This window comes from Tachypleus tridentatus, chromosome 7 (assembly GCF_004210375.1).
Source record: "Tachypleus tridentatus isolate NWPU-2018 chromosome 7, ASM421037v1, whole genome shotgun sequence".
Taxonomy (NCBI): Eukaryota; Metazoa; Arthropoda; class Merostomata; order Xiphosura; family Limulidae; genus Tachypleus; species Tachypleus tridentatus.
Window position 1 is genome coordinate 116,952,576 of NC_134831.1, and position 19,182 is coordinate 116,971,757.

The following is a 19,182-nucleotide window of genomic DNA, read 5'->3' on the forward strand; positions in this document are numbered from 1 at the left end:
AGGGTCTTTTTCTTATTTGCATGAATGACAGTAAAAGTATCATAATTAGTAAAGTTTAAAAGTGACACCAAACCCTTAAGTATCTTTACTTGTACTGAAGACGTCGAGGTACTATGGAACAGCTTGGGGTACCAGGTTAGTAGGACAAGAAATTTACAAACGACCTTTGATTATGGTAAGTTCAATTCATGAAACTGGTACCCCAAGCTGTTCCATAGTATCTCGACGTCTTCAGTACAAGAGCAGCGTCTTCACATTGTGGAAGATAAGTCACTCAAGCAGTACCATGCTTCTAATCACGGGTTAATACAATAACAAGGTACTTGGAATACCGTGTACAATTTTGGCCTTCTTATTTAACAAGGCATCCTGACTTATTTAAAAGTAATCACGGGAACGCTATTAGAATAATTATTGAGATAACAGGACTTTCTTATTGGGAATAGATAACAGTTATATTTTCTAAATTCCTTCTAAGAGAAGATAAGTAAGAAACGATCTTACCAAAGTTTACACAATTATACAAGGAAGCATCAGGATAATAACCTCTATTTCTTCATGCTATATTCTAGACAATATGGCCATAATACACAAACTTGTGAATTTGGAAAAGTAAAGATTTTAATAAATACCTTGACAGGACCAACTGATGGTTCAGAAGATTACTTTTAATAAATAGCTAGCTTGGACCAACTCATGGTTATTGTTTTAAAACATTTTTGTATCCATGAACAAAATAACAACACTGATCATTACTCGACTTAAACATGCAATATACATTTCTAATTATTAAGTAGTTATACGTTATAAAATATACATTAAAATAATCTCATTGCCAGACCTGTTAAGACTGCAGTCAAATGGTATAACTTTTGCTTCACCTACCATTTAGTTATTTAATTTACATATTGATATGCGTATAACTGTTTGCTCTCTTTTTCTACTGGTGTTTACTACTATGCCTAGTTGTTGTGACTCTGCACAACTGGTGCGTATATATTCAAAAGCTGGACAACAAGTATGTAACGTACAAAATTTAGGGTCGACTCAAAGTCTGTGCCCTAAAGCACTTCAGGTTCTGCAGCTTCGTCAAAGAATGCGGGAGCAACGTTCACTAAAGTGTTCAACAGAAAAGTCAATCCATGCGAAACGAGTCTGTTCTTCTACGACTCGAGCTACATTTCCCCGTGGCAAGGTCTAGTCCCTGCAGTCCCAGACAAAAATTCAGAAGGCCAGACCTAATAAACAGCACGACACTTTTATTAGACGAAGTTACATTCCAACCCTAACTAAAAACTCTCAAGTCGATACCACGGACATCTACAAACCAAAGAAGGCTCATCACAACGTGTACATTTATTTTTGTGTGTTTTTCTTGTTGAAACATTTAGAAACGTTAAAACACTGTTACAGTATTGAAAAAAATACACTATTCGTGGATAATTTTGTTTAAGTACCTTTTGTTCTTGTACCATGAATACTTTCTCTCTCAAGCATAAGCAGTAACACTTCTTTCGTTTTTCACAGGCACTCTTAAAAAGCATCTCTGGTTTTTACCAAATTGTATACACACAATAATTGCTATTATTGAATCATGTTTTTTAAGGTTTACTTTTCTCACTAGGTGTCCCAGATTGAGTAATAACCCTTTATTTATATATCAGTAATATTCTCAAATTATTGAAAATCGTTAACTTTTCCAAAATTCTTAGATAAAAATGTACTAACACGAAGTTATTTCTATAACAGCGGGTTTAATTTGGTATGTGTATTTATAAAAATAGAGTATTCTCTCTCTTTCAGAACATCAAATCCTATGCTGGAATATTTCATGTTACCATTTGTTTCTGACAAACTAATACAAATGTTACGTAGTCTTTCAAAACGTTTCAATGTCTGCGCGAGATTACCGCGGACTTTAAACTTCCGCCGCGAGGAGTTCTGAAACGTATCTGACAAAAAATTATCCTGTTCTATCTGTTAACTGCACTTAACGTCAATGAACGTCAGTAAAATATTTTTAGCTCAGGAATACATGCTGTCGACTTCACACGTGGAGTTCATTTGGCACAATATTAACTTCCTCGGTTTTACTTTTGCCCAGCATAACCAGACGTCTATTCAGTTTTAAACGCCATACCTCTAGACTTAGCACTGAGACGTCTGTACTCTTTTGCATATTGCGTACGTAGAAAATAAAGTCAAATATGTTGAGAACATTAAAATTCTGAAATTTATATGCAAAAACGACTCGTTTGGGTTGAGAAAATATTTTACATATTTTACATTTCTCAACAAGTGGGTTTCTCGACATCACTGATTATTAAAATTCTGGAGTTCTTACTATATTTAAAACCCACCTCACTATAAACAATACACTAACTGAAAGCAAAAGTGTATATACATATTATAGTGATGAAATTTTCCAGACCTTGCAACTTACGTCTGCGCAAGGTTATAAGTAATCGATGCAACATAAAACTCAAGGTCATCGTCCAAACTTTCTTTCGCTCTACTAGTGTTTATTGCAAACACATTCGTTCATAATACGATCAACATAACACGTTCAAATCAAAAGTATACCGAAATAGGGTAATTAGCTACAATAAAATTAATCTTTCACAGTTGTAGTATAACAATAATCTAGTGGAGTTTGTCATAGTGATGTTTATTTTTTAAATATCAATTTTTTCTGCACACCAAGCCTCCTATAACAATGTTATTTATTAAAGTAATTTTAACATAGCTCGATTCTGACATAAAGTTAAATCAATCTGCGAAGCACTAGTATCCACCAAGGGTACAAGTCAATTCGATTTTGCTATTCTTCAGGCCGATAAAGTGAATAAAATATATAATATTCGCTATTATATTTAAGTACGTGTTTAAGTTAACTTATTCGTACAGAGTCCGCCAAAAAATGTGTAGGGATTTATACTTTAATTTTCAAAAGTATTTATGAAAAATATGGTCTGTTGATTTACGAATGAAAATTAATGGTTCGAGTTTCTCGATGAACAGGTGAACAGTCCAACAGCTTTCTTCTATTGTGAACGTTATTTCAAAATTGACTGTTTAACGTTGTTGCTCAAAGAGCACGTCGTCAATAACGTGGTGTAAAGTAGAAATGTAGTCTCAACAAGGTGGAGCCACCTGACATTCTGCACGTGCAAAAATGGTAGTATTGCACGAACTGTTTTCAAGCACAGTAATTTCTCGTAATGGAGACAGAAACCGGCCTACACGATCTCCAAATTCGTCAAAAGCTGACTTCCTTTTCTGAGGTTAGTTAATTCTGAGAGCGCATGTTAACAAACAACAGACACCACAGAATTTGAAAGTTAAGATAAAGAGAATACCTTATAGCCTTACGAGTAAATATTTGACTTCTGCAATGGAAGGTGCCATCCTCAAAACTCACCAATATGTAGCAGCTCGTGGCATACAACTTCCTCTTTCTTTATGCACAAACACACTGCTGGCCAAAATATTAAGGTCGATGAACATAAAGAAAAAATATACATTTTGCGTTGTCAGACAACCATTTATTTGAGATCTTCGAAAGATGAAAATAAGAAAAGGGAAAATAAAAGTAAACTTTTTTAGCATTTTATAAGGAAAATATGAACACTATGAAATTAGCCTAAACAATAGCTGGTCAAAAGTTTAAGACCATACCAAAAACAAGTCCTAAACAGGGCAGGAAATGCCCAACAAAAGGTCTCAGTAGTGTGTTGCACGGCCGTCATTGCAAATAATTGCAAACATTCTCTTTGTCATTGTCGATATGAACGTTTGCAGTATGCTGGCTGGAATGTTATTCCAAGTGGTGAAGATGACTTCACGAAGATCATGCACTATTTGGAATTGACGTCCATTTCTATAGACTTCTTGACATCCACCTCCAACCATTTTCAATAGGGTTCGGTTGGGGCGAACACGCTGGATGGTCCAAAAGAATCACGTCATTCGCCATCAAAAAGTCCTTTGTCCTGCGGGCATTGTGGATTGCAGCTTTGTCCTGCTGAAACACCCAGTCATTTCCACACAAGCGAGGGCCTTCAGTCAATATGAATGCTCTCTCCAACATGCCAGTGTAACCAGCTACTGTTTCACACCCCTGTATAACCTGAAGCTTTATTGTTCCATGGAAGGAGAAAGCACCCCAGATCATGATGAAACTTCCTCCACTGTGTCGTGTAGAAAATGTCTCCGGTGGGATATCCTTATTGTGCCAGTAACGTTGGAAGCCATCTGGACCATCCAGGTTAAATGTTTTCTCATCAGAGAACAAAACCTTCGTCCACTTTTCTACATCCCATGTTTGGTGCTTCTCAGCAAAGTTTAACCGAGCTGTTTCGTGGTGTGAAAGGAGGGTGGTCTTTGAAGACGTTTACGGTTTTTAAAGCCTTTCTCTCGTAGATGCCGTCTTATTGTTCTTGAGCTGCATTTTGCGTCCGTAAGGGCCTTAATCTGGTTTGACGATCGTCTGGTGTCTTGCCGGACAATCCGTTGAATCTTCCTGCTCAATGCCGGCGAAATTTTCTTGAGCCGACTACTTGAAATTCTCGTTCCGTATTCCTCAGGCTCTTTAAGAAATTTGCAAGAGCAGTTTTACTACGCCCAATCTCACCAGCGATGGTACGTTGAGAGAGACCTAGTTTCGCAACTCGCAATTCTGCCCCGTTCAAACTGTGAACTTTTTAGCCCTTGCCATGTTTTTATCCAATGTAACACAGACAATGTGAGTGGGAGACGTTGACAACGCTAATGCTTGAACACAAATAACTAAATTTTGTTACGTGTTTACCGATTAACACTTCGTTTCAGTATGGTCTTAAACTTTTGACCAGCTGCTATTTAGGCTAATTTCATAGTGTTTACATTTTCCCTATTTATTGCTAAAAAGTTTATTTTTATTTTTCCCTTTTCTTATTTTCATCTTTCGAAGCTCTACTCAAATACATGGTTGAGTCTAACAATGCAAAATGCGTATTTTAAATGTTCATTTGCCTTAAGATTTTGGCCAGCAGTGTGTGTATATACTTTGATTATAAAAATCTTAATGAGCTAAACTTTCATAAATACTGAACACAAACTGTTCCAATAAATGTTGTAATTGATTATTGCAGTTTTAAATCCCTACACTTCAACTTGCAAGCCCTGCACATTACCTAATCTCTCTTGGTATAACAAAGTATTTCGTGCATATTCAAATGTATCATTTCATACTGTTTATTAATTCATTTTATAATTGTTTTTCCTGTTATTTTATCCTCTTCTGTGACCCAACATGGTAAAAAAATTAAAGCGTCATGATGTCTTACACAGAAAAACGGTTATACACAGTAATTATTATTGACCATTAGATCTGAATCAAACGAGAAAGACGAGACTGACAAGTTCAACAGATATGCCACAATCAACTAAGCCTAACGTGGCCGGTGGTGTTATGACGTTTTTCTGGTAACAAGTTAATCTATCGCAATAAAATTAACACATGGTTTGCTTTACAGAGGGTAAATGTACACTAAATAAACAAGCTAGACTTGTAATGGTGCATTAGATGTTAGAATACAATAAATGTAAGCGAAGGATACCTGACACATTCCAACATTTGAACAGGGTGGCCATATTCTTTCCAAAAGTGTCCCCAGACTCTCTACTTTTCAGGTGGGTTAAGGCGTTGGAGTCGTACTCTGAGAGTCGCGGGTTCGAATCCCCGTCGCATCAAATATGCTCGCCCTTAGGGGGCGTTATTGTGTGACGGTTAATACCAATATTCGTTGGTAAAAGAGCAGCCCAAGAGTTGGCGGTGGGTGGTGATGACTAGCTGCCTTCCCTCTGGTCTTACACTGCTAAATTAGGGACGGCTGACGCAGTCCTCGTGAAGCCACGTAACAATAGATATTTCAAAACGTTTTCCCATAATTCTACATATCTAAGAACTTCGGTGGTAATCTGATTATAAGGGATAAAACGCCTTATGAAATGCCTACTTTTGACAATGATGTTAAAGAACAAGGTCTTCAAACAAGGATATTACAGTTTGACGGTACATAACATTTTCACTTGTTTCCCTGTAAGGGCGCCCGAAGGGATAACCTGTTTTAACCACTCGCACATTTATAATTATACAGCAATGTGTTTTCTGTCAGTACATACAAATATAACATCACAGAGTGCTTATCGTTGCAATCTGTACTGCCGTGACGTCAGTTAAACGTGCTCGTGTCATGAATCACGAGAAGAATTATGCACTTTGTAGGAATAAAAATATACCTTACTCTAAATTTTGGTTTTATTTACTCTTGGAACAACACTTTCGAGGACTCTGCATAAGGACATTTAGTAGTTACAGAGAATATTTCATGTAACTCATCTAAAACCTAATGGTATCACAGGATCATATACAAAAGTTGTAACGGTTTTCACACGAGACCCAAAACTCATGCGTTTTCAAATATTTGAAAGTGCTCGAGTTTCGGCCCTCGTTTGAAAACCATCTAAAACATAATATTCATATCTGTGATAGGCGGTATCTAGTTGTATATCCATATTTCTTTAGAATAGATATCAGTTCAGGGCTATAACGTCAAGCGTCGAACAAAGAAAACTTTCACGGTAATTTCACAAAACTTGGGGACATAGTACACCCATCTCCTGATCCAATCCTTGCTGTAAAAACCAAACAAAATTGAGAAAGAAGGCATCAGACATTAAGATCCCTTTGAAAGACCCACTCCTAGGAATCGTAAAGGGATCTTTCTTGAAGCATAATGATTATAATTACAACCGTTCATTTTAGGTTTGTTTTTGCGCAAAGTTATTGAGGCCTATCTGAACAGAACTCGCGTGTGAACGACTGTGTTTAGATGTGTTACAAGTAATAAACTTAGATATTTTGGTCCAGCAGATATCACGTAATATTATGGTCTTATCTTTATTGTATTAATAAGGAAAGTTCAATTAACATGCCTTAAAAATAAACTTTTAACGTTTAAAAACTAATTCAAATATTTTTCTTTACTTTCACTGTCCCAAACAAAACATGATTCGAAAGCGCAAATTCAGAAATGTTCACGTACACTGTGCTAACTTAATTAATAATATGCATGACGTATCCATAATTACGTAATACTGCAACAAGTGAAACGTTTCTCACGTCATTCAACAGCCCTCAAAATGGCAACCATATTAGCCCGTTTTCATCCAGTCAATTATATAATTACCACAAGATAAAATAAAGATTGTTAAATATACATCAAAATTCACATAGTATATGAATGTCAACAAAAAGGGGTGGGGATAAATTTTTTCGGTTTAGGGATAATTTTTTAATGTCTCATGTCAAATGAAAAAGAAACAAATTGTCTGAAATATTTCAATTTTTAATAAATAGGTTCATGAGGTCACATGACATCTTGATTATGTGTGCCAAATGACGTACCCATTCCTGTATGATAATTCTCCAATCATTGCACTTAGAAAAATATCCATAGGATACTCTTTGTTTCCGTTTTCACAGCCTTCTCGGAATAAGCTACTCTTAACAACAGCCTATCTTTTAACTGACGTCAAAGCAGTTGTCACAGAATGGTTTGTTTGTTTTGAATTTCGCGCAAAGCCACAAGAGGGCTATCTGTACCAGCGGTCCCAAGTTTAGCAGTGAAAGACAAGATGGAAGACAGTTAGTCATCACCACCCATTGATAACTATTGGGCTACTCTTTCACTAATGAATAATGGGATTGACTGTAACATTGTAATGCTCACACAGCTGAAAGGGTGCGCAAGTTTGATGGGACGGAGATTCGAACCCGTGACACTCAGATCTAGAGTCAAGTACCATAACCACTTAATCATGCTGGGCCACGGGATGGTTCGGACATAATAACGCTCTCGTGACTAATAGGGTGAGCATATTTGGTGAAAACATTAGAACCCACGCCCGCAAGGCCTACCAGACCCTCTTCGAGGGGCGAAAAATATTGTTAATGACCACTTTTCGTTCAATATTTATTTATGAATGTACGAATAACATTTAATTTTAAACTGTAGAATTATATAAAACTCCCCTAAGAAGCATACACGTTATGGATCTAAGTGGTTAAAAACACCACATCTCGCATAGATCATTTATTTATGGTTTAACAACTGTTACAATAATTTAGTTTAATATACAATTACCCTTAATGGTAGAAGTCACTGAAGAAGTAATTCATTCAACCAACTTCTTTCAACACTACACTAAAACATGTCATTGTCCTAACCTGAAAACAGTAGACTTAATATGTATTCTATAATACGAATCATAAAATACTAAAGCAGTGTCTTCCAAAGTATAGTGTTACCCCATTGGGTAAAAGATGATCTCTTGGTGGACACGAACAATTACGGTATAGTCAAAAGTACAATAGTGTAAAATTAGTACAACACATACAGTACTTTAATGTGTACTCACACATTATATCCTGACACTTAAGTCGCTTTTTTGGTAATTTAAAGGACGTCCGACAAAGAACATTTAAAGTGTCCTCCTGATGAAAGTGTTCAAGGAGTTCTGTTTACTAGTTTAACGATGAACTAAAAACAAAATGTGATGACTTGCCCGACTATGACACCTGTTCAGTTTAAGTTTTTTCAAGATTAAGTTCCAGATGTTGTTGTGGTTTGAGCCTTTTCTAGTTGCTGATCTAATACTGTTTTCTTCACTAATCTGCTTTAACTTTTATGTATTACTTAGATCAGCGATATATAAAAATAGCGATACTTAATGTACTGCTCTCCAGAGCCCGTACACACATCGCTCACGTTGTGGCCATTGGCCAAATACGTGTAATCTTGCTTCGTTTTCTTTCATTTTTTTAATATTCTACTAACGTGTACGTACACTGTCTGCTCTCTTTCTTCACTAGTGTTTGTTTCCTTTTATTCCACACGTATAACTACTTGACGTTATGATGTACAACTGGTATGCATATGTCAAATGTTGAACAACCATTGCCACGTTTATAATGTATAAACTTTAGCGTTGGACAACCGACTCAAAATTAAACACTGGTGGCACGACTGACTCAAAAGTTATGCCTGATGGATAACTGTTGATATGAAAGTTCAGAACAGTTACCAGTGTTTCAAAATGTTAATTCTGTTTGAGGTTCAAAGCCTTATGGTTTAACACCAATGATTTGTTTCTTCATTAATAATTATATCCTACAGTATATTCTGTATTCAGTTGGTTTTTTTAAAACCAACCTGTATACCATACTATTGTACATTCTAACCCCAGATAATTATAAATATCTTTATTACACGATAAACAAGTTATCTATTCTTCATAAGTTGCAAGTGTTACTCTGGAGCAGTGGTTCCCAACCAGGGGTGCCAGATAACATTTGTTTTGGCCACCTTCACCTTTATTCTTAAATAAATAATTACTGTGAGGGGTGTGAGAACATTAAAATTTTTTGGGGGTGTGGGGCGTAAAGGTTGGGAACCACTGTTCTAGAGGCATAATGTAAGTGTTAGCTTACATTATCTAGAATGATCAATTTTAAATGTTCAAGATATCTAGTGGTCTTTATAACACTTAGATCTAATTGTTTCTGCCAGTAAAATCGTTGTAATCTGATCATCTGAGTATGAAAAGCAAAACAAACAAAAACACTTACATAAATGAAATAATGATGCCATTACACAAACTGTACTTTGTACAAGATTGGTACAGATATACATGCATGTACACATTTGCATTTCTATACAGGTACAATTTTTCAGTTTTATTTACAGACCTATAACTTTTTTGATCTAAAGCTGGAACTCACTTCACTGCTGTATGCTACACACGTCTAATGTTTAAAACATTTAGTCACTATTTCAAGTGGGTTCCTTATCCTCAAGAATTTTGTTACAATGCATAATGAAGAGGCAGAAATCTTTTGAAAACAATAACTTTAGTAGATACTTGTAATAAAATTTTGGAGCACATTAATTTATATTCAACTAATCAATTATTCTGACAACAATTTGATAAAGTAATATTGGGAAACAAATTTTAATTAAACAAGTTTCATGAGTTGTGGCATTAATTGATTAAAATTAACAACAAATAATGAGAAATCATAACAGCAATATTTTGGTTAGTTAAATAATTTAATTGAAAACAGTAATAATGGGAAACACTAATTTTGACTGGTTGGTTATTTTCATGATATTAATCATAACTGAATGACTATTTTTACATCACACTAATAGATGTTATTGATGCTGATGGGTAACTGATTATACAAATTAATTGCCTGACATCTATAATTCACTTCTGAACCAATTTATATTAGAACACTAAAAATACATAAAGAATCTTAAATGAATGAAATGGGGAAAAAAAATAGTAAACTCGGAAAACAGGAGAACACCAGGTGTAAGTTAACTTGTATCACACCTCTGTATACAACATTTACAAAACATTCTACTTCAATGTTTTAATTTCTTTCGAGGATGGAGTAATAAATGTTAATAAAATAATAATTTAATATATCCAGTCCCATTACTCATAGAAAAATAATAAAACCATCACTTTACTCCTTAATTATAAAAACAACTAATTTGTTTCATGAAGTCTGAAATGTGGCCTTGATCATAATTCTTTTTTTAGGCAGTAATCATGTTAGAAAACATTTTACATGATATAATTACTGTTAGTCCCCTGTAATGAAAAGCACAAATTGTAGGCAAGCTAAATTTTACCTAAAGAAACAAAATGAGCTAGACGGTGTCCATTAAATTTGATCTTCAGGGGCAAAGAAAGAACCCTAAGGTAAGTCATTAAATTTTTTGACTAAAGATAAATTATATCCCTAAATATACAATGAAATCATTTTACACATGCTAGAAATTGAAGTTATATCTTAATCATCGTAACTTTCTCGTTTTACCTCAGAACTTAAATGTACATACATGCAAAAGTCAATTATCTCAAAATATATTTTAACTGTATTAAATGACTTATGTGAACATTTTAGGCAAAAAATAAATTAATTGTAGAGGTAAAATTTGACCTCACTAAAGAGAAATGAACACAAAGTAACTGTATAAATTATATATTCTAGCATATATAAAACAGGTTTACAGATGGTGTTTTGCCTAAAGTTAGGTACTTCAAATAAAATGACAAGCTGACCGTGAAATGTGACTTGTATGAATTTTTAAACATGACTTGTGGCTTGCTTCTGCTGTAATTCTATATAGAAAAATGTTTCCTAATACCAAACAGTCATAAGGTAAATTAAATACATATTTATGTTATTTAGCTGAAATCAGAGTATGTGATTTAAACAAAATATAAATGTACTCAAATTCACGAAAAAATTAACTTGATTACACTAAAAATTCTTAACTTGAAAATTCTATTAACCTTTTAGATTTGAATATTAAATAAAAGGTTTGTTTATTGCTAAGCATGAAGCTGTAAAACTTACAATCTCTTACTGCATCAATCACGGGTATCAAAACACTGTTTAACATCATAATCCCAAAATTTACCACCAAATTTTGCTCAAATAAAGGGAAATTATCATCAGTCTCTTAGCCATGTGTTTGTATTCCAGTACATGCTTCTTTTATAGAAATTAAAAAAGAAATACAATATACAAATTAAAATAGGTGTGAACAAGCCACACTGAGCTATCTGCCGAGTCTATCGAGGGGAACCAAACCCCCTGATTTTAGCATTGTAAATCTGTAGATTTACCTCTGTCCCAGTAAAAGAATCAGCTTATATATACTGGAGATACAACTGTGCTGAATTATCCTTTTAAACAAGTACTTGCAATTTCACCATTCACAGAAGAAAAATTACAGGTGAAAGATTCCATGTAATGTATAACAACTATTAAAGAATTACACAATTAACAACAGAAATTATGTCATTTCAAAAAAAATTTGTTAGAAAGGAAACAGTAAATTTCTGAATGATAAAAACAAGAATTTCTGATCTGAATGCAGCATATAAACAATTCTCATTTACCAGGATCTAAAACCTTGGATAAAAAGTTCACCGACCTGAAATTCGCACCAGGCGACAGCAACTCCTGTAGCTGTATCCAGTCCTTTATATACAGTTTTGAACGATCCACGTCCAATCTCCTCCTCAAACTTGAGAAAACGTCCATCTGGGGATGTATCTCTGGCTTTCACTGCTTCATCTTCCTCAAGAGGGACCTCAGAAGAGTTATCTTCACCCTTGTTTGTTCCAGGATCAACCTGACAAACCTTTTCAAAAACAAATTCTGCTCCATCCTTCACATCAGTGCTTGATTCTGTAACTGAAACTGAGAAATGACTGGGATTTTCAACAAATGTATTGGTTGACTGACATATGCTGTAGTCTTCCTCAGGTATCTTATGCAAGTTCTGACTTTCTTTAAAGTCTGCTTTGTCAAAATTAGAAGACAAAATCGTACTTTGCAAACCATTGACTGCAACATTCCTGTTTTCATTTCTTGAATTATCACAGACAGCACTTGGGTAAAAAGTATCAACACAATCTGAACACGACTCAGATGATAAATCCGTTGTGCTTGAGGGTAAAAATTCTTCTGCAATAGGTTTTCTACTAACAGTCTTAGTGAAAGAAAATCGAGAAATCAAGGGCCGAGTCTTTGTTTTATTAACACGTTCATTCTCATCCAGTGAATCTTTATTCTCAGCATCTCCTTGATGCAAATCACTGTTCTTACAATTTGTTGACTGATGCTTCATTCCAGCCATTCCAAGGATTTGACTAGTCTTGAGAGGAGGAGGTTGTCTTGGAAAACCCAACTCTGGAGTTTCATCAGGAGAAGGCAATTCCTTTAAAGCTTTACTTACAGCTAGTTTAGGAGTTTTTTGTTTTGTAAGACCCGAGGAAGTTCGATCTGTTCTGAACTGCACTCGCCGAGCAGATCCAGACAAATAAGAACCATTACGAGATCCACCAGTCTTGCTTTTTTTATCTGCTGCATTGATTGGTTCCGACGTGTTTAGATGCTTCTGCACTGATCTAACCTTTAATTCTCCACTAATTCTATCACTTAAGTGCTTTTCAACTTTAGAAACGTTTACATCTTGATAGTTAAAATGCTGGGAAGGCTTCTTGACATCTGGAATACAAGGAGATGGTTTGATGCTTGATGGAATATTTGACTTTCCATTATAGGATATGGAATAACGGGAAGAACATGCTTGTTTTGTCAAATCTTCAGATGTTGTGACCACAAGTTCTGCCTTTGATGTTTTAGTATCATTTCCATTCAGAGAAATATTGCTTGATTTATTACTTAACATATCAGGGAAAGCAGCATCAGTGTATTGTTTGCAAAACTGAAAATAAGAAAACTGCATGTAATAAAATAAATACTTCTAAATTAAGTGCTCTAAGCTCATTTTGATGGAGAGAAAAAGTGTCTAGTGAGTTAACACCAATTTAATGAAACATACTAACAACACCTATGTTGCTTTCTTTTCACTTAAAAAGTTAAGATTGTTTACAGAAAAAATGCAACAGCAACATAGAAAAGTACTATAACAAATACAAAATTAGTCACATGTATACATAGTAGGATTTGTAATGCATGTTGACAATTATAGTTTTATACTGACAATAAACGGTACCTTTATAAAATACACAAAGAATGCAACATAGTAAAGTTAAGAAGTCAGCTTACAGGAGCCACTTCATCCATCTACTAAAAATAAATACACAAGATATTAAAACAAACACAAAGCAATGGAAGGCCATTTATACTAGCAGGGATTATCCAACAAAATATACCAACGTAATCACAACCTCTTACACCAATAAAATTATGCAACAAAAAACTGGAGTTCACATAACCAGTACACATCTGTTATACACGTTAACAATTAAACATCTGTTATACACGTTAACAAATCATTTTACTTTAGAACCACCACTTACACTGTTATTTACCATAACGTTTGTGATCCTGCCTAAATATCTGTCCTCACACAACTGTGCAACAAACATCCCACAAGCAATTCAAACCTATAACAATTTTTAAACACCTGATCTGGTCACCTCCAATTCTGCTATGCTGTAAAGAAAACAAGTATAAATCTCATAAAATCAAGAATCACAATTTTATAGCCCATCTGTTACACTAACAATATATTTTCTATGTTAATGAGACTGAAGTTCTGGATGAGGCTTAACATAGTTGTGTGTAAGGAGATGGTAATCTTCCCACTCCTGAACTTAAAACATTTATAAACAGATCTCATTACCTTATCTACTTTTTCCACACATCACTCCAAAACCCTCTCTCCACACAATACAAACAATTTCTCTAAAAGAGAAAGAAAACAAAAACAAGGTTTTAATAAATTTCAAAACCCAAAATGCATCACTTTACATCTTCAGTTTTGAAACTATTTCCCACAGAGTAACTCACTAAGGAAACTTTGTTTCATAGCAAAGCAAAGCAATGGATCATCTAGGTTGTACTCACCAGAGATAAAATCCTAAATTTAAGCATTATAACCACTCAAACTTGCTGTCAAGCCACCAGGAAACTCATTCACAAAAGTTGTTAAAACTCTTCTGCATTAAAGAAGCCTTTTCCAAAGAACTAACCTTACTTATCAGCACATCATAGCAAGAAAACTTATGAATCACACCACTTATGCATAAGATTATGTCACTGACACTGAAAATATACAATTAAGGTCCCAGAACATACAGACCATTGAGTTGCATCCACTAATCTCGTTTTACTCCATCAGAATTGCACCTATTTACCATAAGCCTTTGTTTTTTTACCTTCAAGCCAATTATTCATTCACCTATTGAACTTTATCCCAATTCCTTAAGTATCTCAGTAATCAACCTATTATTAGAAGCCTTATCTAAAGCTTTCTTGAAGCTTACATACACAAAATTAACATAGCCACCCTCATTCAAGTCCAACAGAAAATTCAGATAAATTCAAAGGATAAAATAAATAACTTTCTAAAGTCATGCTGAAAAATTCATAATGAAATTCAAACTTCAAGGTGGTGATTTTCCATGTAATCCTGACAATAAATAAGTTAGACTAAACATTCTGTAAAAATGTATCTCAGGACAGCTGGCATAGGTATTAACACTTACTAATAAAGCAGAGTACATTTCAACCTTTTTAGGTCATCTTCAGGTTAACACAGTGTTAATACCCATACCAGCCATCCTGAGATACATTTTGAATCCAAGTGGGTTTCCTGTCATCACAAAATGGACTAATTTCCTGGTTTTTCCTTTTTAAAATATCATAATGGCTACCCCTCCAATCATAAAGACTTCTGAAACATTTCATTTCCAGTTTAAATCATCTACTAACTTAACCTCCTCAAAGCCCTTGAATAAATTCCACCACTTACAGCCAAGGACTTGAGAATCTGTAAAAGTTTTAAGCCTAACCATAAAATGATTCTTTAATAGTAAATAACTGTAGAAGTGCTTTATATTAATACATCTCTCCAACAAAAGTTTACAAGAATTCATAACAGTACATCAGGCAAATAATTCTATATGTTTGTGGCTAATCAAAAGAATTTAATTTGTAAAGAATAACAAAAGGGGGAGGAAGGTATCTGAACAACCCCATTCTCTACTGTCACCTCACACCAAGCTTTCACCAAACCAAAACAACCCCACTCTCTGCTGTCACCTCACACCAAGCTTTCACCAAACCAAAACAACCCCACTCTCTACTGTCACCTCACACCAAGCTTTCACCAAACCAAAACAACCCCACTCTCTACTGTCACCTCACACCAAGCTTTCACCAAACCAAAACAACCCCACTCTCTACTGTCACCTCACACCAAGCTTTCACCAAACCAAAACAACCCCACTCTCTACTGTCACCTCACACCAAGCTTTTACCAAACCAAAACAACCCCACTTTCTACTGTCACCTCACACCAAGCTTTTACCAAACCAAAACAATCCCACTTTCTACTATCACCTCACACCAAGCTTTCACCAAACCAAAACAACCCCACTCTACTGTCACCTCACACCAAGCTTTCACCAAACCAAAACAAACTCTAAACTACCTTACCATTATTAATCCCTTACAATGTTATAGCTTTACAAACATATTATTACAATTAAAATCCAATTATTCCACAGGTCAACTGATCAGTTAGAAAAGATCCTAACTTCAACTTCCAAAGAATGGGTTTGAATTCTTACTTTTCTCAAGGGTGGGTGTGCAAGGATAATCTTGAAGGACTAAATGGTCCATTGTTTTCGACATGTCATGCTATGTTCTGTATCTGAAATTTGTATCCTTTAGTGATACTGCCTGCAAATGCCAGATGTGTTCACCATTTCCAAACTTTAAACAAACTCCAACATATCCAGTAAGAACACAACAATAAACCAATACAATAAATCTTACCATCTGGAATCATTCTTGCAAGTCTTCTATGGGCCCTATCCAAAATTAACATTCTTTCTTAATAAAGATGACCAAAACTAAACAAAATGTCCAACCAGTACCTGATAAGTGTAAAGACAACCTCCTTTCACTTGTACTTAACATTTTTGTTTATATGACCTACAACCTCAGGTGCTTTATCGTTGAACAATTTTACATATGGGCTCTTAAAGATTGAACCTATTACATAAGAATTACAAGGAAAGGCTAGCAGAGAGAAGACCAAACAAGAAAATTCATTCTAGATAAAATTAAAAAAAACAAATTAAAATTATTGAAAGTACAAGCACACACCAAGTAATCTTGCAAACTATTCTACAAGTTTGAGGGATAAATATAGTCAGTGCTCCATGGCAAAGGTATGCACTCTACACCAAGTGCTCTTCTAATTGTATCAAACATTCTGCATATCTTCCAGTATGTTGATTATCATTCTTGTAGTGTTAAAAATATGGACAATTAACAATCTGGACCTCAATTTTTAAAAATGTGTTTAACACCCAAACAACTATTTTCTGTTTTTTTTTTTTAATTTCACACAGATGAACTTGTCAGCAATTCAAGTTTCATCCAAAATCTCACATTTAGAAAAACATACCCATAAAAGCTATTGAGATATTAAGGTTAGTAAATAGGAATTATTTTAATCCTTCACTACATATCTAAAGTTGGTCATACATTATCCTCAGAAAAGAAGAGCGCATCAAAAGGCAATATAAACATTACTTTTAGGTTCTTCACTTTTTAAATTCTAATAACACGCGGTTATTAGGAGCACAGATTTAACAAACAACAGAAGACATTTTCGTCCATCTAGGGCATCACATCTAATAAATTAAACTCAACCGTTAGCATACGTTAAAAAACTCAAACCCAGATTTTATCATTCACATACACATCAAGCTTTCACTTGAAGTAATTGCATCCACCACATCCGATGGCAGCCCGTACCAAAGGACAATCACCCCGTTACTGACTGCTAAAACTAAAACTACTTGATGTCATGTAAAACAATTTACACTAAATAATAAAATATTGAAAAAAAAAACTGTTATTACTACCGATTACGCTATATTCCCATTAATGATACTATCCTATTAGTTAGTACAAATGATTTAATACTGCTAATAATATTATTACTATTACAACAATATATTAGTAACAACTCATAATATTACAATTTTAAATTTAATATTCACATGCATGACACTTCACTTTAATTAAATATATTATTACATTAAAAGTTATAGGAATAAACATACGTGCCAACACAGACAAAGTCGTTATTTTCACATTTTTTTCAGTCTCCCTTCCTGGATATATATCCTTCCTTTTCTCTCAAAACGTCAAACAAAAAGAAAAGAAAAATACAACTTCGTCGTTAAAGTCCCAGATGACAGATTCTGCGACCTACCTCTCCGAACCTACCACCACAGCCACACTAAGTGTTACTCCTTGGTAAATCACAGCAACTCACTTCTACAGCTGAACTTCAGTTTTCCATTTAGTGTCTCTGCGGAGTAATATCTTAAATTCCAAAATACCAAATAAATAAATTAAATTAAATTGAGCATGCATAACATTTATTTCTACTTTTAAAAATCACGCAAAATATCAAGTACATAACGCTAACTTTCAAAATGTCAATACAGTGTTATTATTATATCGTGAACTATTTTTAAACGCATATAGTTCAATATGGCGATGGCTATGGCCCTCTTTAGCATTTTTATGAAAGCAATATTTTTCAACCTTAATTTAAAGAAACCAAAATCATAAATAATACGTTATTACAACCAAGTTTTTTTTTATAACTTTAATTAAATACGATTATAGCTACTCAGTATACTTTTACAGCTTCAGTTACTTTATTACTGCGTTTCAAGTTCATTCGTGGTCCTGGATTAATTAATCGAAAACAAAATATAATTGTTGCAGTTCTTTCTCACCAGTCCCCCCGGCTGATACAGCGATAAATCTAAGGATTTACAACGCTAAAATCAGGTGTTCGATTCCCCTCGGCGGACTCAACAGATATTCTGATGTGACTTTGCTATAAGGAAAACACTCAAACACACATTTTCTCACCAGAAATAATGTAGAAAGTGAGTTCACGATCTTACAAAACTAAAATCCGGGTCTCGATAGCCTGAGATAAGAACAGCGAGAATTGTGCAGCTTTGCGCTAAAACAAACAAATGTTTGCAATTGAAAGAATTAACTTTACTTGTTTGTTTGTTTTTTAATTTTGCACAAAGCTACTCGAGGGCTATCTGTGCTATCAGTCCCTAATTTAGCAGTGTAAGACTAGAGGGAAGTCAGCTAGTCATCACCGCCCACCGCCAACTCTTGGGCTACTCTTTTACCAACGAATAGTGGGATTGACCATCACATTATAACGCCCCCACGGCTGAAAGGGCGAGCATGTTTAGTGTGACAGGGATTCAAACTCGCGACCCTCGGATTACGAGACGAGTTCCTTAACCACCTGGCTATGCCAGGCCAAAAGAAAATATAAACGAACATGGGAAGCGGAAGAAAGTCAACACTGAATCAAGTCGCCAAACGTCTAAAATATTGAACAACAAACTGAGAAGGGCAAAATTGAAGTGGTAATTAAAACAGTGTGAATATGTGGAATACGTTAAATACTACGGTAAAGATTCAAACCCAAAGAACTGAATCAGAAGTGAATAAGA

The 19,182-nt window shown here is 34.6% G+C and overlaps 1 protein-coding gene across 5 annotated transcripts in view; it reads right to left on the reverse strand.

Moving 5' to 3' along the window:
* LOC143256458 (uncharacterized) overlaps nt 1–18,171 on the reverse strand; it is an 88,530-nt gene extending 70,359 nt beyond the window's left edge. For 2 of the 5 annotated variants that reach the window (XM_076513718.1, XM_076513717.1), the window contains exons 1-3: nt 17,746–18,170; nt 13,960–14,095; nt 12,063–13,361 (exon numbers count right to left, since the gene is read on the reverse strand). In XM_076513718.1, coding sequence (XP_076369833.1) covers nt 12,063–13,361; nt 13,960–14,028 — 1,368 coding nt within the window. In that variant the 5' untranslated portion in view covers nt 14,029–14,095; nt 17,746–18,170. Of the gene's footprint in view, nt 1–12,062; nt 13,362–13,959; nt 14,096–17,745 lie in introns of all 5 variants that reach the window. The other 3 variants (XM_076513721.1, XM_076513720.1, XM_076513719.1) reach the window with 3 other exon arrangements.
* Nucleotides 18,172–19,182: the final 1,011 nt, after the last annotated feature.